The sequence below is a fragment of the Chenopodium quinoa genome, unplaced genomic scaffold (genome assembly GCF_001683475.1).
Source record: "Chenopodium quinoa cultivar QQ74 unplaced genomic scaffold, ASM168347v1, whole genome shotgun sequence".
NCBI lineage: Eukaryota > Viridiplantae > Streptophyta > Magnoliopsida > Caryophyllales > Amaranthaceae > Chenopodium > Chenopodium quinoa.
In genome coordinates this window covers 8,198-35,929 of record NW_018745590.1, presented here as the reverse complement: position 1 = coordinate 35,929, position 27,732 = coordinate 8,198, and the positions used below count along the sequence as shown (strand labels likewise).

Sequence of the window (27,732 nt, the reverse complement as noted above, 5' to 3'; positions counted from 1 at the left end):
TCCAAGAGTGATACGGTACTCCGTTTTTGTAAACGGGGTACTATACCCTTCCAGGTGAAGGTAAACAGTAGCTTATGAAGGGGTGTTAGGGCATGATGGTGAGTAGTTTTCACTTTCGGATTTCCTCCAATAAATTGAAGGATTTTGCATTCATCATTATGGCCAATGTTTACAGATTGTTTGTGCTTTAAATAAGAACAATAGCCTTTAACAGGAACTTGAAATAGATTTCCAAGATAATTGGCATCAAACGAAATTGGAATATCATTAACTACGGCCGAGCACACACCATTATCACATTGAAAGGTATTTTTGAACTCATAAATAAATTTAGGATAAACAGGGTAATGAGAACAATTCTGGAACAAGTGAGTCCATTTTTGATAATCAATTAAAGAAGTAAATTCAGTGAACTTACTCGCCACACACCAATCATAGTTGATGTGATATCCGAGAGTGTAATTCCATGATGGGAATTTGGTGGTTGCGCGCCGTTTCCTGTCGCCGCCCTTCACAGCCTTAGCCTTCCTCTTTGGCTGAGCAGATGGATGCACCACCGCAATTGGCACCGGTTGTGGAGACCCCGTGTTTGAGGAGGGTTTGAATGGTGGTGATCGGGTTTTTGGGGTGGTGTTTCGGTTGGTTTTCATGGTGTTGAAGATAAAATGAAGGGAAGGAGAAGATGAATAGTGTGAATAGGAAGGAGAGAGAGTGAGGCCGGTTATGGGAGTGTATGGGGAATTTAATTGATTTGATAGGTGAAGGTGGAGTGAAAAGAAGAAAAAGAGTTTAATGGGGAGGAGTGAGAAAGAAAAGTGACGGTTTAAACTGTGAGGTAGTGGGGTAGTTTTAGAGGTAGTAGGATTTAATTTGGTGAAATAATTGCACTCATCTAATACAATGTTGATAAAATAAAATCGTAAGTTAAGAAGTTGATATACATGCTTCTTATCTTACGTAGCAAATAAGATCTTTTTGTATTTTTGAATTCTATGAGGAATAGAAAAATTCATCATGAAAAAATAAGGAAGGAAAAAGATAAGAATAAAAAATAAGATAGAAATAAAAGATAAGAAAGAAAATAACAAGAAGAAAAATAAAAAAAAAAAACGAAAAAGATAAATGAGAGCAGATTGATTGTAAATTATGATGATAATTTACGTGATCATGATACAGAGAGTAAAGAATGATGAAAAAGGAACTTGAAACAACATGGCTCAATACTTTTAACATATTAAAAGTATGTATAAGTGACTTTTCAATACTTCACAAATCTTTCCCCTGGGTAATTTCAGCTGTGTTATTCACACAAGATTGAGCGTAGCATTGTTAGTTACATCCGATTTTACCTTAGGGGTTCCAAACAAAAATCACTTGAGCCGTAGCATCCCCAATTCCACACGCATCTTTTCAAACTTGTCTCTGCTTAAAGGCTTAGTTAAAATGTCAGCAATTTGAAATTCAGTAGAAATAAAATCTAGCTTAATTAAGCCCTTTTCAACATTATCTTTCAAAAAGTGATGCCTTATATGTATATGCTTAACTTTAGAGTGTTGTACTGGATCTTTAGAAATGCAAATGGCACTTGTGTTATCACAATGAATAGGAACGCACTCTAAAATAATGCCATAGTCACGCAACTGTTGTTTTATCCATAGCAATTGAGAGCAACATGCAGCAGCAGCCACATATTCTGCTTCGGCAGTGGATAGAGCAACAGTGTTTTGTTTCTTGGAACTCCAAGAAACCATGCAAGAGCCTAAGAATTGGACTATACCTGATGTGCTTTTACGATTGACCAAATCTCCTGCATAGTCAGCATCAGCATATCCTTTTAGGTCAAACGAGTCACTTTTTGGATAAAACAGACACAAGTCTTCCGTCCCTTTCAAGTATCGTAGAATTCTTTTGACGGCTGTTAGATGCGATTCCTTTGGATCCGATTGAAATCTAGCACAAAGACCTACACTAAACGAAATGTCAGGTCTGCTGGCAGTTAAATATAACAAGGAACCAATCATACCTCTGTATTTTGTTTGATCCACACGAGTTCCCTTGGGGTCTTGGTCCAACCTTGTGGTTGTTCCCATGGGAGTGTGGTTTATCTTTGTGCTTTCCATACCGTATTTTTTTAATAACTCCTTCACATATTTCTGCTGATGGATCATTATTCCTTCGTTAGTTTGCTTAATTTGGAGCCCAAGGAAGAAGTTGAGTTCCCCCATCATGCTCATCTCAAACTCACTGCTCATTAAATCAGCAAAGTACTTGCACAAGGATTCATTAGTTGCACCAAAAATAATATCATCAACATAAATTTGTACAATTAATAAATGAGTTCCTTTTGATTTTAAGAACAAAGTTTTGTCAACTTTTCCTCTTTTAAAATCATTTTGTAAAAGGAATTTGATAGAAGGTAATCCGATTACCAAGTCCTTTGACCTTAATTTGTCAAGCAATGAAAGACTAGCATGTCCAAAACGTTTATGCCATAGAAGTGGATCATCCTCAATAACACTTAAACAAGATAGATTGTATTTTGGAACTTTGTTAAGGTCCACGGTATATGTGTTCCCTTTACGAGTTCCTTCCAAAACGATTTTACCAGTGTTATTGTTGATGATTTTGCATTTTTCAGAAGAAAAGCTTACAAAGTTTCCTTTATCACAAAACTGAGAAATACTGAGTAGATTATGCTTCAAACCCTCGACTAAAAATACATTGTCAATTGCATGGGAACTTGACCTTCCTACTTTGCCAACAGCAACAATGTTGCCTTTCTTATTGTCTCCAAAGGTCACTGTTCCCCCTGTATAGGCCGTCAGTGAGAGAAATCTGGATTCATCTCCTGTCATGTGCTTAGAACAACCGCTATCGAGGTACCACTGGTTGTTCCCCCTCACTTCGACCTGCAAAAGAAATTAAGAGTTAGTAGTAGGAACCCTTTCATTCATGGGTTCCTGTGTTGACACATTTAAATCAGATTTCTTCTGCCAAACATAATTCACATTCTTATTGTACAGATTTGCTTTCTTAGTACATTCTTCACTACGATGTTCCTTTTTACCACAGAAAGAACAAACGGTCTCACTAGGTAAGTTCACATATTTCTTTTTCTTTCCAGTGGACTTCTTCTTATGAACATAGCCTAGACCTTCTGTTCTTTTTGTCTGAGCTTCCTTTACCCACTTGGGAACACCCGTGCTTGCTGTATTTTTACTTTTTCTTGCAATTTCTAGGTCCTTTTCTAGTTTCTCATTTTTATCATTGGTTTCCTTTATCTCTTTCTTAACATGCTCTAGTTCATTATTAAACATGATTAAAGGAACTTCAGTAGACCTGCAAGAATCAATGTTAGTACACAACATTTTATATTGAGTCAATTCAATATTCAGCATGATATTCTCACTCTTGACTCTTTCAAGGGATTCTTTTAGCATAATATTTTTATCTAACAATTCAAAGAATCTGCCTTGAACATCATTTCTTAAGCTATTCAGATACTTAACATGATCTCTACAAATTCCAGTTGCCTTTTCGGCTTGCCTTAGTTTTGCACATAATTCTTTATATTCATCTAAGGTTTCTAACAATAAAGAGATTAATTTATCCTTTGAGAGAGATTTCAAATAATTAGGTTGAATGACTACCTCATCATCATGCTTTGCCATTAGACAGAGATTGGCTACTTCATCGTCTGTGTGTTCCTGTTCCTCTTCTTCGGAACTTGATTCTCCCCACGTGGAAATCATTGCTTTCCTGAAATTTGTTTTAGAAAAGTTAGGCTTGGAATTTCTGCTTTGATCAGCTTCTTTTCCCTTGCCTTTCTCAGATTCCCATAATGGACACTCTTTGATGAAGTGGTTGGTGCTTCCACATTTGTGACAAGAAGACTTGGCTTTGGGTTCCTGATTTCTTTTACTGTATCCTTTCTTCTTGTCTAAAAACTTGTTGTTACGGTAGAATTTTTTCAGCCTTCTCACCAACATTGCAGCTTCTTCTTCATCGATGTCAGACTTCTCTTCGGATTCTTCATTAGCTCTTAATGCTAGCCCTTGACTTTTGACAGTCTCCTGAGTCCGATTGTTCGACTGGATCTCGTGAGTAATGAGGGAACCCGCAAGATGTTCCAGATTGAACTTGGTGAAGTCTTTTGATTCCTGCACCGCTGCAACCTTTGCTCTCCATCTGTCATTGTCTGGAAGACTTCTTAAGACTTTTCTGACCTGCTCATCTATAGGAATTATCTTGCCAAGACACGTTAGTTCGTTAGTAATACCTTTAAATCGAGTAAACATGTCTTTAATGGATTCTTTGTTTCCCATTTCAAAGCGCTCATACTGAGACAAAAGAATGTCTATTTTGGAACGTTTAACATCTGACGTTCCTTCATGTGTAACTTCCAGAAGATCCCAAATTTCCTTTGCGGACTTGCACCCTTTGACACGAGTATGTTCATCGGGTCCAAGTCCCCAAATTAAAAACTTTTTGGCAGTAGCATTCATTTCAAGTTTTTCAAAATCAGTTTTTTCATACTCATCCATAGGTTTAGGGATTACCTCATTATTAGCATTCGTTTTCGTAATTTCGTAATCTCCTACTTGTATAATTCGCCATACCTGATAATTCTCTGCTTGGATAAAGATTTCCATCTTATCCTTCCAATAAGGATAAAATTTGCCGTTGAAGTATGGAGGCCTTTGAATGGATGTACTCCCGAATTCCTTTTCCTCTGTGTAAGCCATTTTCCAGGAACTTACTCAACAGGGTTGCCTGCGTGTTCTGAGTTCCTGCTCTGATACCAACTGAAAGTCTAACTGGCTAATACAAGAGGGGGGGTGAATTGTATTTGAGGTGAAATCTAAAAACTTTTTGCGGAATTTAACTAAATGAAATAGTGACGAGAGAAGATATAGGCTTTTCTAAATTTCCACTAAGTAATCAAACTCTTTACAAGTGAAGATTCAAACCCGTTAACAAGTTCCACAAATTAGGAACTTGTTCCCAACTCTCACAGAAGATTTCAGCAACGAAGCTTCCTTGACCTCACTTTACAAACTCACAATCCCAACCCCTAAGTACTTGAATACAATCTGTGATTACAAATACCTATTGCACTCAAGAATATATGAAGGAAAATAACTCTCTTTATGTTATTAGATGGCTACTGGAATTTTTATGCTCAAGAGTTATGTTTTTCTGAGATAGTTTGCATGAGTATTTATAGAGAAGGCTTAGTCATTAACCTCCACCATAATCACGTCCACATGTCAACAACCCACTAACAACTTGTGGAGTTATCTTGACAGATTGTGATCATGAAGAGGTTTCCTAGCCTTATCTAATTAAACCACTATCCTAACAACTTGATAACCATTAGCCGTATAAAAGATTTTCTCACAGAAAAACCACTTGCTAACTTTATCAAATATTTATTTAAAAGATTATCAAAAGTTTGTTTAAAAAGATTTTATTTGAAAAGATAAATTTATTATTTATTAAAACAACTAGATAATTATCTTCGATAATTATCTTTATTAAAACTTTTACAAATTATCTTTTCTTTAAGAAATTATCTTTTAAAACTAACTTTTATTCCAGTAGTCTTTAACATAAGTCATTGAGTTCCTTTCCGACTTTATATTATTGAGTGCTCACAATTAAAACTAGAACGTGAGATTTGCACGAGGCTTTTTAAAGAATGCTACTCCGCATCCAAGTTCCTACTCCGGAACGAACTTTGCTTGAACCCTTTATTCACCAAAGACTCAAAACATTCATTAGTCGAGTTTGTCAATTTGTCCATCAAAATCAAAAGGCTCAACAAGGAAATATACAGAGAAACATTAAAACCTAAATTTAACATGGTATCAAGAGCGTAGGTTTTGATCCGATTTTTTTCCCGTGATATTCATTATTCACGCACAACCATCTGTGAGTGTGAGAGATCACATTAGACTAATTTTTTTTTTCAAACACTAATCTGTGAGAGTTTCAATGCCGGGAGGTAATGATAAGAATGGAGGGGATGACAATACAGCCAAACCTAAGGTCGACTTGACCTATTACTTGGGATCGAGTGATGCTCCTGGCAACATCATCACTCCGATTCAACTTCGTGGTGAGAACTACGATGAGTGGGCGAGGGCAATCAAGACCTCGTTGAAGGCGAAGCGCAAATTCGGATTCATTGATGGATCGATTTTGAAACCAACTGCTGATGATGAGAAGATGGAGGATTGGGTTGCTGTCCAATCGATGTTGGTCTCTTGGATTACAAACACTTTAGACTCCAATGTTCGATCTACGGTTGGTGAATATGATGATGCGTATGTGCTATGGAATAATCTCAAAAACAGGTTTTGTGTGGTGAGTGGCACAAGAATCTGTCAACTGAAATTTTCCTTGGGTGCGTGCCAGCAGGATGCGACCGAAACCGTGGCTGTGTTTTTTGGTCGACTGTCAAAAATATGAGATGAATTGAACACTTATGTTTCAGTTCCATCCTGTTCCTGTGGTAAGTGTACGTGCAATATAATTTCTCAAGTTGAGAAATTACGTGAAGAAGATTATGTGCATCATTTTTTGATAGGCCTAGATGACAAGTATGCTTCTACTAGGGGGCAACTTTTGGCTCAAGAGCCTTTAACAGGGGTGGACAAGGCCTATCAACAAGTGATTCAAGCCGAACGATTGCGTGGGGATGAGATCTCCAAGACCCGTGACACTGCCGTGGCCTTTAAGCTTCAACATGACTTGACTTCAAGGTCTCGTTCGGATGATAACAGTGCAAAATTTTGTACTCATTGTAATAGGGAAGGACATCTTGAATCCGGTTGCTTCCAACTACATGGCTTTCCGGACTGGTGGGGTGATAGACCTCGTGGAGGCCGTGGTGCTTCGACTGGTGGTCGTGGAGGAGGTAGAGCAGGGATCCGTTCCAAGGGCGGAGCTGCTGCCCCTGTTCGTGCCAATAAAACAGGGGGGCAGCATGCCTCACAACCCACGAGTGGTGGGTCTTCAACTGCTGCTGACGGTAATGCTCTCACAGGTGTAACCTCGGCTCAAATTCAACAACTCCTAGATCATTTAACCTCAATGAGGCCCAAACTTCATGGTAAGGCAGATTTGGGGTGGATAATAGACACCGGTGCTTCTAACCATGTCACTTGTGATTTATCTCTCTTGACTAATGTGAAAAATGTGAAAAGTTGTCCGGTGGGTTTACCGGATGGGAAAAATTCCAATGCATCAGGAATTGGCTCGGTGATTCTAGAAGGGGGTTTGAAGCTTGAGAATGTTCTTTTTGTACCCCAATTAAATTGCAATTTAATTTCCGCAACTCAATTGTGTGATAATTCTAATTGCACTATGCAATTTACTAACAAAATTTGTGTTATTCAGGACCTAATGACGAGGAAGGTGATTGGAGCGGGTGAAAGACAAGATGGACTTTATTATTTTCGTGGTGTTCCAATGGTGAAGGCTTTGGTTGTGGACGGGAAATCTTCGTTTCGGCTATGGCATCACCGACTGGGACATCCGTCGGCAAAAGTTATGCAATCTCTTCCGGTTGTTAGTTTTTCTAGTAGTAATTTTAAAAATAAAGCATGTGATGTATGCCCTAGGGATAAACAACATAGAAGTAGTTTTCCCATTAGCTACAGTAAAGCTACTCGTAGTTTTGAACTCGTTCATGTGGATTTATGGAGGCCTTACAAGATACCATCATCTTGTGGAGCTCGCTATTTCCTTACTATCGTAGATGATTTTTCTAGGGGTGTTTGGACTTATTTGATTAATAATAAGACGGAAGTTGAATATATGTTTCTTAATTTTATTTCTATGGTTAGACGTCAATTTAATTAAGAAATCAAAATTGTTAGAAGTGATAATGGAACGGAATTCTTCTCCTTGAAAAATTATTTTTTTGATAATGGGATATTATTTGAGACTTCATGTGTTGATACTCCTCAACAAAACGGGAGGGTAGAACGAAAACATCAACATATTTTGAATGTGGCAAGGGCTTACGGTTTCAAGCTAATCTTCCTTTGAAATTTTGGGGTGAATGTGTACAAGCGGCTTGTCATTTGATTAATAGAACACCTTCTAGGTTGCTCAATTACAAAACTCCTATTGATGTTATATTTGCCAAACCTCCTTCCTATGATTATTTGCGTGTCTTTGGGTGTTTGTGCTATGCTTATAATCAACGTAGTAAAGGTGATAAATTTGCTAGTAGGAGTCGAAGATGTGTTTTTGTGGGATACCCTTTTGGGAAGAAAGGTTGGAAGGTGTTTGATTTGGAGACTAAAGAGTTTTTTGTCTCTCGTGATGTTGTTTTTCATGAGCATACATTCCCTTTTTCATGTGAAAATTCGGGTAGTGTAACTCGTAATTATGTGATGGACGATTGTCATAGTGATGATGAGTGGCTTGAGCAAGAACATGCTCTCGTAGGTGGGGAGGCAGACCCCTCCGCAGCCAGCCTGCAGCACACAGAGGAGAACCGCAGGGAGCCTGCGGAATGGCCTGGCAGCAGCCCTCCGCGTGAATCTGCCCAGTTTCCAGATGGGCACAGCAGTGTAGCAGGATGCACGGATCAGGGCAGCGGTGTGTGCACGAGTGAGGGTGGTGCTATATGTGAGCCAGAAGACCCTGGAAGTGAGCATACAGAGCAGTCAACAGATGTGAGTACAATGCAGCCCGATTCTCAACAAAATATGGGTAAAGGGATGAGAGAAAAGAAGACTTCGGTGAAGCTTCGTGACTATGTTACTCACACCATACAAAATAAATGTCCATCTTCACCCGTAACATCAAATTCCTCAGGTACTGAATTTATTATAACACATTTTGTTAACCCTCATTGTTTTTCTGTAAAACATAGACAATATGTAGCCGCTATTACAGGAGGCAACGAACCGAAAATTTTTAAAGAGGCAATGAGGCATGAGGGATGGCGTAAAGCCATGGCTGATGAAATTCGGGCTCTAGAAGACCAGGGTACTTGGACCCTAGAGAAGTTGCCACCCGGGAAGAAAGCACTTGGGAGTAAATGGGTCTACAAAGAAAAATATGACGAACCTGGAAATTTTCAGAGATTGAAGGCGAGACTTGTTATATTTGGTAATCATCAAGTAGAGGGTCTAAACTACAATGAGACCTTTGCCCCGGTAGCGAAGATGACAACAGTTTGAACTTTTCTTGCTGTTGCTGCAGTTAAAAATTGGGAGGTTCATCAAATGGACGTCCACAATGCTTTTCTTCATGGTGATCTAGAGGAAGAGGTATACATGAAAATCCCTCCTGGTTTTGCAAATGATAACTCTGACAAAGTTTGCAGGATGAGAAAGTCAATATATGGCTTGAAACAGGCTCCTCGGTGTTGGTTTGCAAACTAATCACCGCATTGAAAAATTATGGCTTTAAACAGTCATACTCTGATTATTCGTTATTTACTTTAACGAAGGGAAATTTAATGTGTTGATATATGTTGATGATTTGATCATTGCTAGCAACGACAAAGCTGCTTTGATTAATTTTAAAGCCTACTTAGGGCAATGTTTCAAAATGAAAGAGTTGGGAAATTTGAAATATTTTTTGGGGCTAGAGGTAGCCCGAAACAAACAGAGATTTTTTATTTGTCAGAACAAATACGCCATGGATATTATTGCAGAAACAGTCTCTATGGATGCAAAGCCCGTGGATTTTCCTATGGAACAACATCACAGGTTGGCTTTGGCAACGGGTGAATTATTACAGGATGTTGAAAAGTATCGCAGACTTGTAGGCCGTTTGATATATTTGTCTGTGACAAGATCTGATTTGACATACTCTGTTCATATCCTTTCTCAGTTTATGCAAAATCCTAGAGTAGAGCATTGGAATGCAGCTCTGCGAGTTGTGAAATACTTGAAGAAAAATCCAGGTCAAGGTATTCTTTTGAGGTCTGACAGCGCCTTAAAGTTGGAGTGTTGGTGTGATTCAGATTGGGCGAGTTGTCCATTGTCCCGACGATCATTGACTGGTTGGCTAGTGTTACTTGGTTTCTCTCCTGTGTCATGGAAGACCAAGAAGCAACCCACGGTGGCTAAAAGCTCGTCAGAAGCGGAATATCGTTCGATGAACGGTGTATATTGTGAATTAAAGTGGTTGAAACAACTACTTCGTGACTTAGGTGTACGCCATGAGACTGGGATGTGCCTATTTTGTGATAGTCAATCTGCTTTGTACATTGCTCAGAATCCGGTGTTCCATGAGCGTTCAAAGCATATTGAGACAGATTGCCATTTTATACGAGATGCAATAATGGATGGTACTATATCTCCTTCTTATGTTCCTACAGCACTACAATTGGCAGATATCTTCACCAAGGCCTTGGGAAAGGTGAAATTTGAGTTTCTTCTTCGCAAGTTGGGCATTGGAAATTTGGGTGCTCCAACTTGAAGGGGGGTATTGGGATATATTTAAGGAAATAAGATATATGTGTATATTGTGATAATATTTCCTTGAATATTTTGTGGTTATCTTAGGTAACTTGGCCTTGCCCTCCAAGTATGCCTAGTTATATATTGTACGAGGCCGTATTATTGTGAGTGAGGAAATACAGAGAAACATTAAAACCTAAATTTAACACATAATTTACGTGCATGCGATAGATGCTCAATGGTATCCAAGACTTTCTTAATGTTCGTTGTTTAAACGTAGTTGGTTTGTGTTAGACACATATTATGTAAATAATACTCTGTATAACCGTATTGTATTGTCCTTACTTAGGATATAGACAATGCTAATTATGGAAAAAATATTATTTACATAATACTGTGTCTAGGACTCTAGGGTCTAGCAATAATTAGTTTAGTTAGGATTCTTTTATGTAATTTTCTCATTTTAATTCGTAGTATATTCCATTTGTACGTATTAAAGACATACAATAATTGGATTCAATTTTACACACTATGTAGTTTGTTTGCTCTCTATTTTACTCGTTACTATGGAAATTCAATTTGTTAAGGTATTGATAGTACGGGGGAAATGAGCTTTTTATTAATTATATGCTATTAAATCATTTTGATTCAATATTTTTATTAAATATGTTACTAAATCATTTTGATTCAATATTCTATGTTATTGTATATATGCTCTCTATAATTTATATTGCTAATCAATATAAAAATTTACTGTGAAAATCAGTCACAAAAGTGAGTAGTTAGTTAATTATGGCATTAATAAATGATGGGGATGAGTTTTGTATTCAACGAATAACTCGACTATACGATTTAATGTTTTACGTTCTTGTATTCTCTAAGATAAAAGAAAAAGAAAAAAAAACTTTAGACATTGGATTTATTTTATTGCCTATAAAGCCAATATGAAATAGTATAATACTTTGTTAATAATCATCATCATTTAATTTCAATGTAGTTAGGCCAAAATAAGTTATTTTCATTTTTTTTATTAGTTTGAAAAAATATTTTCAATAGGCTGAAAAGGAATGAATTGGAAATTAAACGAAAAGGAATAAATTGGCAATACTCCATATTCTTTTTTTTTTTTTGAAGACAAAGAGTAGCCGATATTATTAAAGCATAATTACTTTGTCGGTATTTTTACTTGTATTTGACTATTAAACCAATTTGATTTCTTATTTTACTATAACTTTTTTGAATATATATTACGGGTCAGAGTAAATTTAAACTAGATATAATCAAATTAAAGGTCACGTACTCTTTAAATAAAAAATGTGGCCCGTGTTGACTGTTGTATTGATCAACTGAGCCAGGCTTAAAACTTAAATACAATACTAAAATCACATATTGTTCTTCTCAAACACCAAAATTAAGCGGGACTAATTCAATCTTTTTTAGGATAAGCTTATAAGTCAATTTTTTGTCTTTTAAAAAAAATGTCTAAAACAACACACTTTATATTTATCGCTTAGAATTATCCAACTCTGCGTTAAATGTATAAAATAATATTGGTAAATGAAAAGCAACGTACACACTCTGTATTTATCACTTAAAATTATCCAATTTTGGGTTAAATATATGTATTTACATAAAAAATTTCGATTTTGGAAAATGAAAACAGAGTCGACCATAAGTACATAGCCCAAATTGTAATTTGGAGGGGAGGTACAACACCCTAACTAACTAACTGATAACCGTCACTCAAAATATCTACTTTGTGAGTATAAATTAAGAATAGTCAACTGTTAACGATAGGATTAAAACATTGAAAGAACTAGACTGATCTGTGTCCTGATCCTGAATATTCTTGTGAACAGAAGGAGCCAACACAAAATCCTTGTATTTAGAAGGAATTTTACAAGGCCTAGATGAAACCCTAACAGGAACAGAAGAAATATTTACAGACTCAGGATAAGAAATAGACCCAGCAGAAGAAGAAATGTTTGGAGACTCAGGAGAAGAATTGTTTGCAGACTCAGGAGAAGAATTTTGTGAATCAAGATTTGGAATATGTATAGGAACAGAATCAGAATTATCTGGTGAATTTGAGGATGATGATTGATGAGAAAGAGGAAGAACAGAAGAATGAGAATAAAAAACAGGATTAACAAGATCAGGAACAGAAATAGAATCAGAAGGAGACTGAAGTTTCTGATCTTTAAAAGGGAAAGAATCCTCAACAAAATAAGCATCCCTACTTAGCAAAACCTTGTGAGAATCCAAGTTATAGAACTTATATCCTTTTTGCCCAAAAGGATATCCAATAAAAACACATCTACATGATCTGGAAGCAAACTTATCAGAGGTTTTGAGATTAGGATAAGCTAAACAACCTAACACTCTCAAATGATCATACTTTGGAGAAACTCCCATCAACATCTCATATGGTGTTTTCCAATTTAGCACTGAACTTGGCATTATATTGATCAAATAAGTTGTTGTAAGCAAACAATCACCCCAAAATTTGTAAGGCAAATCAGCACACAATCTCAAAGTCCTAGCAGTCTCAAGGAGATGCCTATGCTTTCTCTCTACTCTACCATTTTGCTCTGGTGTACCAGGGATACTTTTCTGATGAATCACACCCTTAGAAGCAAACAAAACAGCATAAGCTTCCTGAATAATCTCAGTCCCATTGTCACTCCTTATCACCTTAATTTTCCATTAAACTGAGTTGAAACATACTCAAAGAAACCAGAAATAACAGAAAATACTTGTGTCTTATTATGCAACAAGTATGTCCAAGTTACTCTATTGTTATCATCCAAAATAGTAAGAAAATAAGTGGCTCCAGTCAAACTAGGTCGCTTATATTTACCCCAAAGATCAATATGAACAAGATCAAAAGGATGAGGAGCATGAGATTTAGAAAGACTAAAAGGAAATTTGTGGTGTTTACCAAAAACACAAGCCTCACAACTGAAATCAACAGTTTTATTATTTTTTCCAAAAATAGGAAGTGAAACATGCTTCAATTTTCCTATAGACAAGTGTCCTAACCTAGCATGTAGTAAGTCAATACTAGGTACAAAACTACTAGTTATAGAATTATGAGCAGAAGTATTATTTGCAACATCAACAGCAGAAACAAGATTACTGTTGACAGTACTAGGAATAGAAAGAGAAGAGAATTTATATAAACCTGATACCTTATACCAGTAGCTTTGACACTTTTAGTGATTGAGTCCTGAAAAGAACAAGAATCTTGTTCAAAGACAACTACTAAATCATTTTGATCAAGTAATTTACCAACAGACAACAGATTATGCCTAAACTCAGGAATATAGAGAACATTATCAAGTTTAACTTGAGAATTGAGATTAACAATTCCACTATGGAGAACAAGTTTCACTGAACCATCAGGCAAAGACACTTTAACATGATTAGGAAGTTTATGAATATCAGAAAATAAGGCCAAATTGGAAGCCATATGATCTGTAGCACCTGAATCAACAATCCAACTATCATGATCAAAGAACTGAGATAAACTAACAACATGAGAGGCAGAAGTTATACCAGCAAAGTTCACTGCAGCACTCAAAGGATCATCAGCAACACATCCATTTGTTGTTGCAGCACCAGTATTCATCATTCGGATCACCTGATTGTAAACAGCTGATGCCATAACAGGATCCACTCCAGAAGAATCAAGCATTTCAGTAGAACCAGGTGCTTCCCCAAGTATGCCTGACTGATTATCATGAAACACATTATTAGCAGATTTTGCCTCTCCTTTATCTTTGTTCCACCAATCTGGATAGCCATTGAGTTTAAAACATTGATTGATTGGATGCCCTTTCTTCTTGCAATGATGACAAACCACATCACTCTTCTGTTTCTTGAAATCCTTACGACCAGAATACAACGACTTAGCTAGGAAAAACCTTAAGCGCTTGAGCTTGTTATGCATTCACCTCAGGAAAACTAGTAACCATAGAATTCAGCTTATGCTGCTGCTCTACTTGCTGTAAAGTATAATAAGCCTTATGCACATGAGGCAGAGGATCAGATCCAAGCAAATTCGTTTTAACCTGATCATAGTTTGATTCAAACCAGACAATAACTGCATCAACTTATTACGTTGATCATTTTCCAGAATTTTCTTCAAAATTCCACAAGAACATTTCGACATAGCACCACAAGTGCAATCAGGAAAACCTTTAAGAATTTGCAATTGATCCCAAACACTCTTCAATTGACCAAAATATTCAGCAATAGACATATCATTCTGCTGAATACTAGTTAAATTCTTATGTAACTCAAAAATTCTAGGTGCAGAAGTACGACCAAATCGCTCAGTCAATTCAATCCACAATTGATTCGAAGAATTGACAAACATGAAAGATTCAGCAAGTACCTTATCCATGGAATTAAGTATCCATGACATCACCATATAATCATTGGGAAGCCATTTCTGATAATCCGCTGAATCAGTCGCAGGCATAGGTAAGGATCCATCAACAAATTGAAGCTTATTCCGAGCTATCAACGCCATTTTCACAGCTCTACTCCAATTTAGAAAATTAGCACCAGTAAGAATATGAGTTCCTAATGGCATGCCAGGATGATCACCATTACTCAAGAAGTAAGGATCGTTGAAATTGATCGCAGAATTAGACGTATTCGATTGATTCTCAATTCCAGCCATTTTGAAGAAAATCAAGCGAAAAATCGAAATACGAAGAAATTAGGGTAAAATCAAGAAGAATTACAATCAAAATTTGATTGAAGAAATCGGAATCAGAAAGAAGAAGAAGAAGATCAGAAGAAGAATTGCAACAAATCAAGCCAAATTCCAGAGAATTAGCTCTGATACCATGAGAAGAATCTCAAGAACAGAGAGAATTTTCAGAGAAGAAGATTAAATTGAAATCAGATTTTATTGAAAAATGAAACTCAAGGAATAAAATTACAGAGAAGAAGCTATTAATACAGGAGAATAAATGAACAACCCACTTGTAACAACCTAGCTGACGTGTCCTAACTAATAGAGGTAGCACTGTCAAACGGTTTGACAGTTCGGGTTTGGTTCGGTTTGAAATCGGTTCGGTATTAAATCGGGTCGGTATTAAATCGGTTTAAGTGTCTCGCGGGTCGGTTTTAGTTCGGTTTAAATATTTATCGGTTCGATTCGGTTTCGGTTTAATCTTGATCGGTTTTAATTCGGTTCGGGTTGTAAACAGTCCGGGTAGTAAACGGTTCGATGCAAACGGGTTGCGGTTTGTTAATGGTTTGGTGTAAACAGTTTTTATCCCGGTTCAAACAGTTTCGGGTTGGAAGCGGTTTCGGGTTGGAAACAGTTCGGTTCTTTTATGGTTCGGTTTATAACTGGTTCGGTTTTTTTCGGTTCAGTTTATAATTGATCCGGTTCTTTTTTGGTTCAATTTATAACTAGTTCGGTTCTTCTGCGGTTTAACGTTATTCGGATCGGTTCCATTCCGAGTTTACTAAATTACGATTCGGGTCGGTTTTCGGTTTCAAAAAATCAATTGTTTATCGAGTCGTTTGGATTTGGGCAGTTAAATGGTTTTGGTTTGAAATTTGATAGTATTTGCTGGTTAACAAGTTTTATATAAAGTAAAGACTTCATCATTTCATATTTAGGCATCATATTATAAACAAATTCACATTGATTTTATAAATATATATCATGTTCTGTTTCAAGTTTAGTCATATTGATCTTACTAGTGTATTACGAAGTAGATTATAAAAGTTAGTGAATTAATGTATTATTGTTTTACAACTAGGTTGTTATATGTTTCTTATTTAATCATTTAAATACTAGTGTCAAAGTCATGATTTGATGAGTTCTTATTAAATGGAAATTTGCAATTTGGTAATTCGATACTTGATTAATCAACAAGACTGGTAATTATGGCTCGTTTATCTTTATATATTTTCATGAAATTATGAAGATATTACAAAGTAGTTTGATTTGTGTAATGAAAGAAAACATTAATGATTTATTAACAAGGTAATATTGATTAGTTCAATCGATCGTATGTACACATTAACGCATAGCATCTAACCATCTCATAATTAAATACTTCGTATGTATTAGTACAAAGTTATAAATTAGTGAACATTATTTTGATTGGATCAATAACTTGAGCTGTTGTTTTAAATTAAATTAGGATCATTGTTCGTGTAGTTTAAGTATAATGATCTACACCATCTCTAACTATTATTTTAATACTCCACCCGTCCCTTTATTTTGTCCCTTTGTCATTTTTGGGGTCAAACTTTGAAAATATTGACCATAAATTACCACTAATCTATAAAACAGTAAAACTTAATTTTGTCACGAGACTCATGAGTCATGACTCATGACTTCATGAGTGATCTTTTTAAATTTGTATCATTATATATTTTATTAATATAACGTTTTTATAATTTTTACTTGTATGAAAATAAAGATATACTACGTAGATGTTTTAATACGCGTCTTGGAGACTGATCCCGATCAAATGAATACACAACACACAAAACATCATCTAATCAGTCTCAACCATAGATCAAAAACAATCTACGGTTAATTTTTTTCTCCCACAACACACACGGATCACCACTCTCAACCATAGATTAAAAACAATCTACGGTTAGATTTTTTTCCCCACAACACACACGGAAAACCATTCTCAACCATAGATTAAAAAATCAATGGTTAGATTTACATCTCAACCATTTTGATACCCTAATTCCACTTTCACTTTCACGCCTCCTAGTTCTTTCTCTCCTCATCTCCTCTCAGATCTCACTCATTCATTCACGGCGCCTCTTCGTTTGTCGTCTCTCTCATTCATTTTCAATTCTCCCTAATTCATTCACGGCGCCTTTCGTTCGTTGTTGCTGCTCATCGGTGTTGTTGCTGCTCTAATCCTCGCTTATCAGTGTTGTTGCTGCTCTAAACCTCTCTTTTTTTGTCCAGGTATGATATCTCTCTTCCTCGTACTTCTTGCAACTGATTTAATCTGATTTATGAAGTAGAAGAATTAAAGTTGTAGTTATAATTCCCCTTAATGAGTATATAATTGTATAATTGTATAATTCCTTCACTGGTAATCAATCTTACTCTATTTCAGTGTTGTTTGATTCAAAGTTCCTTGCTTTCTGTGTACTTGTTATTGTGATTTCATTTTAACTGAAATTAGTTTTTTTGAGGGAAAATTGATCAATGAATTGCTTTTTCATTGATGTGCTAATTTTTTGTAACAAAAATCATGATAATCTGTGATTTTTTATTTATATCATGTATAGATAGTATCATTCATGGCATTGATTAATTTAATTTCAAAATAGTATGGATTCATAATTTCGCTATGATTTCCTTCTGTTCAATTCTGAGTTAAAATTTTATCTGGTTTTCATTTTATCATGCCAAATATGAAAACCCTTTTGAATATTGGTTTAATTGAGTTAATTTTGTGTTAAAAATTGGAATTGCATGTATATGTTTTTTTGGGCTAGAAATAGTAAATTAGGTTAAGCTTATACTATAATGTAGGTTTTAATAGAAAGGGGTTTTTTCTAATTTGTGAAATTAATTGTTTTTTTCTCACTTAAATCAGGAAAAATGAGAATGAAAAGAAAATCTCTAATTGAGGAAAGGTATTATGGGATCAAAAAGAGGCAGATGAATTTTATAAAGATGGTACAAGAAAGAGCTGTTAAAATGAAAACTTCTTGGGTGCCTTTTTTACCTAATGAGTATATAATTGTATAATTGTAAGTTAGGTTAAGCTTAATGAGTATTTAATTTTCTAGTAGTTAAAAATTAATGGGTTGCTACTGAAATTTGATTATATGAGTTTATTAGCGTTTATAGAAAAATAATATGGGATTAATGACTTTTCACTCTCTATTCTATTTGTTGGTTTCACTATTAAGTGTACATCTCAATGTAATGGGTTTTCGACTCTTAACTAGAGTGTAAAAAGTACCTAAATGTGTTAGCATTGATAGGGACAATTATTTGTTATAAGGCTGAAATGTGTTGTTTTGATCCTGTTTTTTCAGCAATGGATCAAGGGTATGAAAATTATGATGAGGACAGACAAGATTATTTAGAAACTTCAGATTCTCAAAACACTATTCAGAATCAAGATTCTTCTCAGCAACAAGTCACTACCACTAGTGGTAGTAAGCGTGGACGAACATCAGATGTGTGGAGGCATTACACCTTTTTTGATAAGATTGTTGGTCTTGCTCCGATAAGATATGCGCGATGCAATGTTTGCGGTAATGAATATAAAGCACCAGGTAAGGCTGGTACTTCCACTTGTAAAGCTCATACTAAGGCATGCATGGGTAAAAATATACATCATCCTGCAAATCTTGAAAGTGTTGTTGATCCTACGTTTAATCAAACTCGTCATTTACAATTGCTTGCTAGAGCTATAATTTTGCATTCCTATCCTTTAAATATTGTGGAGCATCATGGCCTTAGGGAAGTTTTTACGAATCTGAATCCTAATGTGAAGCATGTGTGTAGAAACACTATGTTGAAATATTGTATTGCTGAGCATGATAAGTTTAAGTCCTTGTTGTTGCAATCTTTTTCTGGAATTGAAGGTAGAGTTAGCTTCACTTGTGACTTGTGGACAGCATGCACTAATCGAGGTTATCTCACTTTAACTGCACATTATGTTGATAAAAATTGGTGTCTAAGGTCTAAAATTCTGAATTTTAGATATTGTGGTCCTCCTCATACTGGTGTTGAGATAGAAAAATTTGTGTTTAAACTTATTGGGGAGTGGAACCTTCAGGGTAAAGCTTTTGCAATTACTGTTGATAATGCTCGATCTATGGATGTTATGGTTAAACTTTTGAAGAAAGATTTAATGTTGACTTCTCCTCTTCCTTGTAATGGTAAATTTTTTCATATTCGATGTTCAGCTCATGTCTTGAACATTATTGTTCAAAGAGGTTTGAAAGAAGTTGATAGTAGTGTTCAAAAATTGCGTGAGGTTTGTAAATATATTGATTCTTCGGACTCTAGACTTACTCAATTTGAGCATGCTCTTTCTGAGGTTAACTGTCTATTTAACGGTAAGTTACGTCTTGATGTTGTGACTCGTTGGAATGCCACCTATACGATGCTCCGAAAAGCTTTAGAAGCAAAGGAAGCCTTGAAAGTGGTTATCGATAAGTATATGGGTTATGAATTCAAACTTTCGGATGATGAATGGGATACCCTTGCAAAAATATGTCATTTCCTAAAGCCATTTTATGAAATCACTATGTTATTTTCTGGTTCTGAATATCCTACCGCAAATTTGTATTTTGCTAGTGTTTTGAAAATTGAGCACACAATAACTAAAGCCCATATAGACCCTAAACTTGCACCCATGGCAAAAGTTATGCTTGAAAAGTTTGAGGGCTATTGGGATGACTATAGTTTGATCCTTTCAATAGCTATTGTTCTTGATCCTCGCTATAAGCTATTTCGATTGACGAATATGTTGAAAGTGCTTTATGTTGAGGAGGCATGTGTTGAAAAGGCGAAGGTGATTAAAGATGCTCTTTTGGAGTTGTATAACTTTTATTCTTCTATGTGTTCCGGTTTTAAGTCAAGTACAATTGTTTCCCCCTCCATCCCTATTGGGGTTGATAAATCAAATAGTCTCTTGGATGATGATGATATATTCAAGGTAATTATTTTCTGTTTATTGTGGTTTACTAAAATAATAATTATATGTCTTAATTTTTATTATTTAATAAAAGCATATTTTTTGCACTTTTCTAGGATGTTGATGTTGATGATAGCCTAAATCGACCATCGATGGAGATTGATAATTATTTGAATACTCCTCGTCAACCATCAATTGAAGGGCAGAATTATGATGTTCTCAAGTATTGGGAATCTCAAATTAATGTGTACCCCATATTAGCTATTATGGCTAGGGATGTTTTGGCCATTCCTATTACATCGGTAGCCTCTGAGTCTTCTTTTAGCATGGGTGGTCGTATTTTAAACAAGTATAGGAGTGCACTTTTGCCTAAGAATGTTGAGGCGTTGGTTACCACACAAAATTGGTTACGTGGTTATGATTGTGATATTGAAGAAGACGTCCTTGAAATTGGTAAAGAGGTGATAGATGAAAGTTTTGCATCTAATTAGAAAGGTATGGATGTTGCTATTTTACTGATGCTTAATTTATATTGTGTTGCTTAATTCAAGCTTTCTTGTTTTTTTTTTTTTTTGTGAGAAAAGTGTAGCTTCATTTCTTACACTAATGATAAGTATAGGGTGCTGCTACTGCTGACTGCTTCTTCTCCTTACTGTTGTTCTGCTGACTTGCTGTGCTGCTGACTTGCTGTTCTGCTGTTGTTCTTCCATTCTGCTGCTGCTCTTCTTCCATTTTGATGTTCTGCTGCTCTTCTTCCATCGCTGCAGTTCTGCCATTCTGCTGCTGCAGTCTGCAGTGCTGCTGATCTGCCATTCTGCTGTAGACTGTGGTGCTGGTGTTAATCTTGTTATGCTAAAAACTTGTACAATTCTGTTGTTAAAACTTGTTTGTATGGATTGGTTGGTTTGATTTTGTTACTTTGTTGTTAAAAATTGTTTAATTATGTGTATGGATTGGATTAGTTTGTTTTGGTTTTGAAAAGTTGAAACTTGTTGAATTAGAAGTTTTATAACTTGTTAATGCTATTAATCCTATTATGCTACTGGAATACTGCTATGTTGATGAATAAGGCCCAAAAGGCCAAAAAATTGTAGGTTATTGCCCAAAAAACCAAAATTGCAGATTATTCCCCAAAAAACCAAATTAAAGTCAATACTCACGGATTAGCTAACGAAGTGCTATTTCTAAGGGAATTTAGTATTAACTAAGTTACTAAGATATATACAATTAATATGATAAGTATATGGTCTCAAGAAAAACTGATAAGTATGGAATATATGCTAAATATATATTCTAAGATTTCTAATACTTAATCCAAATAATTACATAAAAAAGTGCACCAAAAAAAATATTATTATTACATACAAAAAAAGCTTGTAAACGGTTCGATTTATAAGCGGTTTGGTTCATAAACGGTTCGGTTTATAAGCAGTTCGGTTCATAAACGGTTCGGTTTATAAGTAGTTCGGTTTACAATCAGTTCGGTTTTTAAATGGTTCGGTGCAAACGAGTAGCAGTTTGCTAACAGTTCGGTGTAAGCGGTTTTTATGCCAGTTTAAATGGTTTCGGGTTAGAAACGGTTCGGTTCATTTTCGGTTCGGTTTCCTTTTCAGTTCGGTTTAGATTTGGTTCGGTTCTTAATCGGTTTAACGTTTTCTCGGATCGGTTCGGTGTCGGTTTTACTAACATGCGGTTCGGGTTGGTTTTCGGTTTCAAAAAAATCGGTTTTTAATCGGTTCGGTTCTCATTCGGATCGGTTGAAACAGTTCGGTTTCACCGGTTCGGTTCGGTTTTTGACAGTGCTAAATAGAGGTCATACATTATGCATGACCTCAACAAATAGTGTAATACTTTGTTAATAATCATCATCATTTAATTTCAATGTAGTTAGGCCAAAATAGGTTATTTTCATTTTTTTTAATTAGTTTGAAAAAATAGTTTCAATGGGCTTAAAAGAAAAGGAATGAATTGACAATTAAAAGAAAAGGAATAAATTGGCAATACTCTCTCCATTTTTTTATATTCTATTTTTTGAAGACAAAGAGTAGCCGATATTATTAAAGCATAATTACTTTGTCGGTATTTTTACTTGTATTTGACTATTAAACCAATTTGATTTCTTATTTTACTATAACTTTTTTGAATATATATTACGGATCAGAGTAAATTTAAACTAGATATAATCAAATTAAAGGTCACGTACTCTTTAAATAAAAAATGTGGCCCGTGTTGACTGTTGTATTGATCAACTGAGCCAGGCTTAAAACTTAAATACAATACTAAAATCACATATTGTTCTTCTCAAACACCAAAATTAAGCGGGACTAATTCAATCTTTTTTAGGATAAGCTTATAAGTCAATTTTTTGTCTTTTAAAAAAAATGTCTAAAACAACACACTTTATATTTATCGCTTAGAATTATCCAACTCTGCGTTAAATGTATAAAATAATATTGGTAAATGAAAAGCAACGTACACACTCTGTATTTATGACTTAAAATTATCCAATTTTGGGTTAAATATACGTATTTACATAAAAAATTTCGATTTTGGAAAATGAAAACAGAGTCGAGCATAAGTACATAGCCCAAATTGTAATTTGCAGGGGAGGTACAACACCGTAACTAACTAACTAACAAACTAACTGATAACCGTCACTCAAAATATCTACTTTGTGAGTATAAATTAAGAATAGTCAACTGTTAACGATAGGATTAAAACTGACAAATTATAACAAACCAAGAATCCATTTTACTAATCACTCCAATTTCACACAACTAACTAATAAAACCTATAATTTTCTGTTGCTTATAACTTCTTTTCATTTCTTTAATTCCAACATAATAACATTCAAGATTTCCAAGAAAAGTACACCCTCGATTCTCCGTTGAACATCATAATGTCTAATGATCCTGGAAAACCGCCGAGGACGCCGACGATTGATCCAAAAGGGCGTAAGAGAAAAAGTAATACTCGGAAAGATGATGATGGTGGTGAAGAAAGGCCGCCAAAGCAAAGGGGTATTATTTTCCGACCACATACTCAACAAGAGTTTATGGGCAGGGTTCAATAGTATACGTACAGTGCAGCCGGCGCAATGGCAATGGCAATCACAGCCACAGCCACAGCCACAGCCGCTACCACAACCACGGCCCCCGCCGATGCCGCCACTACCATCAATACCTCTACGCAACCGAATAGAAGAAGTTGAACAAATGTTGAAGGAACATGGACTTGATCATGGAGAACTTGGCTACCCGTTGTTTAGGCGACCACAAGACTCCACCTCGGTTCGACAACATGGCTCGGTGTCTGTTAGTCAAGGCTTGGCAAGCAATAATGAGACTAATGATGTGTCATTATATGAATGGTTAGATGACTGGTTGGCCAAAGGCTCAGAGTTGTTTGAATCCCTTCCGCCGTTGCCTGGGAATCAAGACATTGGATATAATGCCCCGCCTTCAGTTGAACAAGGCTTGCTTGGAAATCAAGACTCATCCGCGTTTACTGGACATAATAACCCGCCTTCGCTTGGACATAATAATCAATTCATCGTCAGAATTATAATTTGCTCATTTGGGCATCTTAATTTTTCTTATGTAGTATTCCATTTATATGTTAGTTGTTACTATCGAAATACTGTAAAATAGACTAACTATGCAAAATCAATCACTAAATTTCAGTTTATTAAGGCATTGATAGTACGGTGGAAATGAGCTTTGTATCAAATATATATGCTATTAAATCATTTGATTCAATATTTTGCATTCTTGTATGCTCTCTATATTTTATTATACTGATCAATATAAAACTGTAACTATGAAAATCAGTGTTGAATGAGTTCGTTAATTATGGTATTAACAATATGGTGGAGTTGAGTTTTGTATTAAATATGATCCAAATTCTACTGACCAAGAATCCATCATTCTACTGACCACTACTATTGAAAGTCTAACTGGCTAATACAAGAGGGGGGGTGAATTGTATTTGAGGTGAAATCTAAAAACTTTTTGCGGAATTTAACTAAATGAAATAATGACGAGAGAAGATATAGGCTTTTCTAAATTTCCACTATGTAATCAAACTCTGTACAAGTGAAGATTCAAACCCGTTAACAAGTTCCCCAAATTAGGAACTTGTTCCCAACTCTCACAGAAGACTTCAGCAACGAAGCTTCCTTAACCTCACCTTACAAACTCACAATCCCAACCCCAAAGTACTTGTATACAATCTGTGATTACAAATACCTATTGCACTCAAGAATATATGAAGGAAAATAACTCTCTTTATGTTATTAGATGGCTACTGGAATTTTTATGCTTAAGAGTTATGTTTTTCTGAGATAGTTTGCATGAGTATTTATAGAGAAGGCTTAGTCATTAACCTCCACCATAATCACGTCCACATGTCAACAACCCACTAACAACTTGTGGAGTTATCTTGACAGATTGTGATCATGAAGAGGTTTCCTAGCCTTATCTAATTAAACCACTATCCTAACAACTTGATAACCATTAGCCGTATAAAAGATTTTCTCACAGAAAAACCACTTGCTAACTTTATCAAATATTTATTTAAAAGATTATCAAAAGTTTGTTTAAAAAGATTTTATTTGAAAAGATAAATTTATTATTTATTAAAACAACTAGATAATTATCTTCGATAATTATCTTTATTAAAACTTTTACAAATTATCTTTTCTTTAAGAAATTATCTTTTAAAACTAACTTTTATTCCAGTAGTCTTTAACATAAGTCATTGAGTTCCTTTCCGACTTTATATTATTGAGTGCTCACAATTAAAACTAGAACGTGAGATTTGCACGAGGCTTTTTAAAGAATGCTACTCCGCATCCAAGTTCCTACTCCGGAACGAACTTTGCTTGAATCCTTTATTCACCAAAGACTCAAAACATTCATTAGTCGAGTTTGTCAATTTGTCCATCAAAACCAAAAGGCTCAACAAATTCCCCCTTTTTGATGATGACAAACATTGACAAACTTAGGTAAATAAAATCATCCAGGCATGCAACAAAAATTTAGAGTAAGGCATGAAAACAAAAAAAACAATTAAAGAACTTAGAAAAATATTAAAAAGTATTTTTTTTTTTTTTTTTTTTTTTTTTTTTAAAAAAAAAAAACTGAGCAAAAGAAAAATTAACAAAGACTTTAAAAACTGAACTTGGCAAAAGTTTGTACCTTCGATGTGTGAGTTCCTTGGTAAACACTTTAGCCGCCATGAAGTTTGTCTTTTCCCCCTTTTGGCATTATCAAAAGATTGAAAAAAAAACATTTTGCTATACTCCCACTAGACTACGTAGGGAATAGTGAGCTCAAATAATGCAAGGCAAAAATAAGTTAGGTACTAAATCATCAGCAACCACACACAATCATATGAAAAATACGAGCCAAGTTCCGATTTAGGAAATAGAAGAGGAACATAGAGAATGTAGCAAAGGATAAAGGCGTACAAACCAAAGTTCAGAGAGATTAAACAAGACCAAAATAAAATTGTTCAACATATGAAATTAGAATAAGTGCAATCAAGGATTTAAGAGGCTGCATTGGTAGGATCAAGGGTTGGATTTGTGGGATCAATAGAGTCTTCCTCGACTTCCTCAAAGGCTACTTTGTTGATAGTTTCCAAGATCTCCTTGTTGCCTTCACTAAACTTGCCTTCAGCCTGTGCAAGCTTTGCCTCCACGCCTGCAAATCCGGTTGCTTGAGATTCTGCCAGAGCCTGCACCTGGCCTTTAAGAGAAAGCAATTCCGAGGCCATTTCCTCCAGTTTCTTGCTCACCAGAGTAGTCAACTTCTCCATATCTGCTTGAACCTGTTGAAAATCATAAACAGACACACGAGTTCCAGAGAAAGCAGCAAAGCCAGTAGGCTGAAATGGAGGAGGAGAAGGTGAATGAGAAGGCTGCCTAGTAGGTGAGACAGGAATAGAAGAGGGTTCAGTGGAAGAGGGAACTTGGGTAGGTTTGAAGGTGGAATCAGATTTGTCTGAGGAGCTGATGGTTTCTACAGTCACAGGGTGTGTAGTAGAAAGGGCAGGCTTGACCACATTCCTCTTACTCCTTCTAAGGCCCCCTGTAAACACAGGAATGACAGGTGGTCCAGCTGTGCTCTCAGAGTCTGTGGTATGTTCCCTCTCACTTTGATCAGTTCCCTGCCCCTCATGTAAGTCAGATTGTCGAGCTTCCCCCTCAGAAACTTCCATATGTTCCCCCTCAGAATCTTCCTGTTTTTCTCCTTGCACATCTCCCTCAAGTATTTTTTCTTTGTTTTTCTCTCCGTTAGAACTTTTTTCTTCTTCCTTATCTCCCTCAGAATCACTGGAGGTGGTAGCACCCTCACTAGCCTCCTCACTACCCTGGTCACTGCTTGCATCACATTCTTCCTTAGCTTCTTTCCCTTTCCCTTTCTTTTTCTCCCCTCCTTTCCGAGGCACAAAACATACTTTGCCATTTGTAAGCCTAAGACTCAGTCTAAGTAATGATTGTTCAGAGAGGATATTATCGGGTTTGAGATATGTTGGGGATTCACATTCAACATCATACCAAAAGATTTGAACAACACAGTAAGGAAAGAGCCATATGGAATTGTGGTCTTTTGAGCATAAAAATTCAAGTGTTCAATCATTAGAGCAGGGAAATTAATCTGTATTTTGCATGCAAGACAGAATATGAGGGAGGCATCCAAGAGTGATACGGTACTCCGTTTTTGTAAACGGGGTACTATACCCTTCCAGGTGAAGGTAAACAGTAGCTTATGAAGGGGTGTTAGGGCATGATGGTGAGTAGTTTTCACTTTCGGATTTCCTCCAATAAATTGAAGGATTTTGCATTCATCATTATGGCCAATATTTACAGATTGTTTGTGCTTTAAATAAGAACAATAGCCTTTAACAGGAACTTGAAATAGATTTCCAAGATAATTGGCATCAAACGAAATTGGAATATCATTAACTACGGCCGAGCACACACCATTATCACATTGAAAGGTATTTTTGAACTCATAAATAAATTTAGGATAAACAGGGTAATGAGAACAATTCTGGAACAAGTGAGTCCATTTTTGATAATCAATTAAAGAAGTAAATTCAGTGAACTTACTCGCCACACACCAATCATAGTTGATGTGATATCCGAGAGTGTAATTCCATGATGGGAATTTGGTGGTTGCGCGCCGTTTCCTGTCGCCGCCCTTCACAGCCTTAGCCTTCCTCTTTGGCTGAGCAGATGGATGCACCACCGCAATTGGCACCGGTTGTGGAGACCCCGTGTTTGAGGAGGGTTTGAATGGTGGTGATCGGGTTTTTGGGGTGGTGTTTCGGTTGGTTTTCATGGTGTTGAAGGTAAAATGAAGGGAAGGAGAAGATGAATAGTGTGAATAGGAAGGAGAGAGAGTGAGGCCGGTTATGGGAGTGTATGGGGAATTTAATTGATTTGATAGGTGAAGGTGGAGTGAAAAGAAGAAAAAGAGTTTAATGGGGAGGAGTGAGAAAGAAAAGTGACGGTTTAAACTGTGAGGTAGTGGGGTAGTTTTAGAGGTAGTAGGATTTAATTTGGTGAAATAATTGCACTCATCTAATTCAATGTTGATAAAATAAAATCGTAAGTTAAG

General features: G+C 35.9%; 1 protein-coding gene across 1 annotated transcript in view; it reads right to left on the bottom strand.

The window, feature by feature from the left end:
- LOC110716538 overlaps nucleotides 1-27,453 on the bottom strand; it is a 29,227-nt gene extending 1,774 nt beyond the window's left edge. Inside the window, exons 1-2 of the mRNA XM_021895168.1 lie at nucleotides 26,850-27,453; nucleotides 25,303-26,715 (exon numbers count right to left, since the gene is read on the bottom strand). Of these exons, the coding sequence (XP_021750860.1) occupies nucleotides 25,655-26,715; nucleotides 26,850-27,453 (1,665 nt within the window). The 3' untranslated portion in view covers nucleotides 25,303-25,654. The remainder of the gene's footprint in view (nucleotides 1-25,302; nucleotides 26,716-26,849) is intronic.
- Between the last annotated feature and the right edge of the window lie 279 nt (nucleotides 27,454-27,732).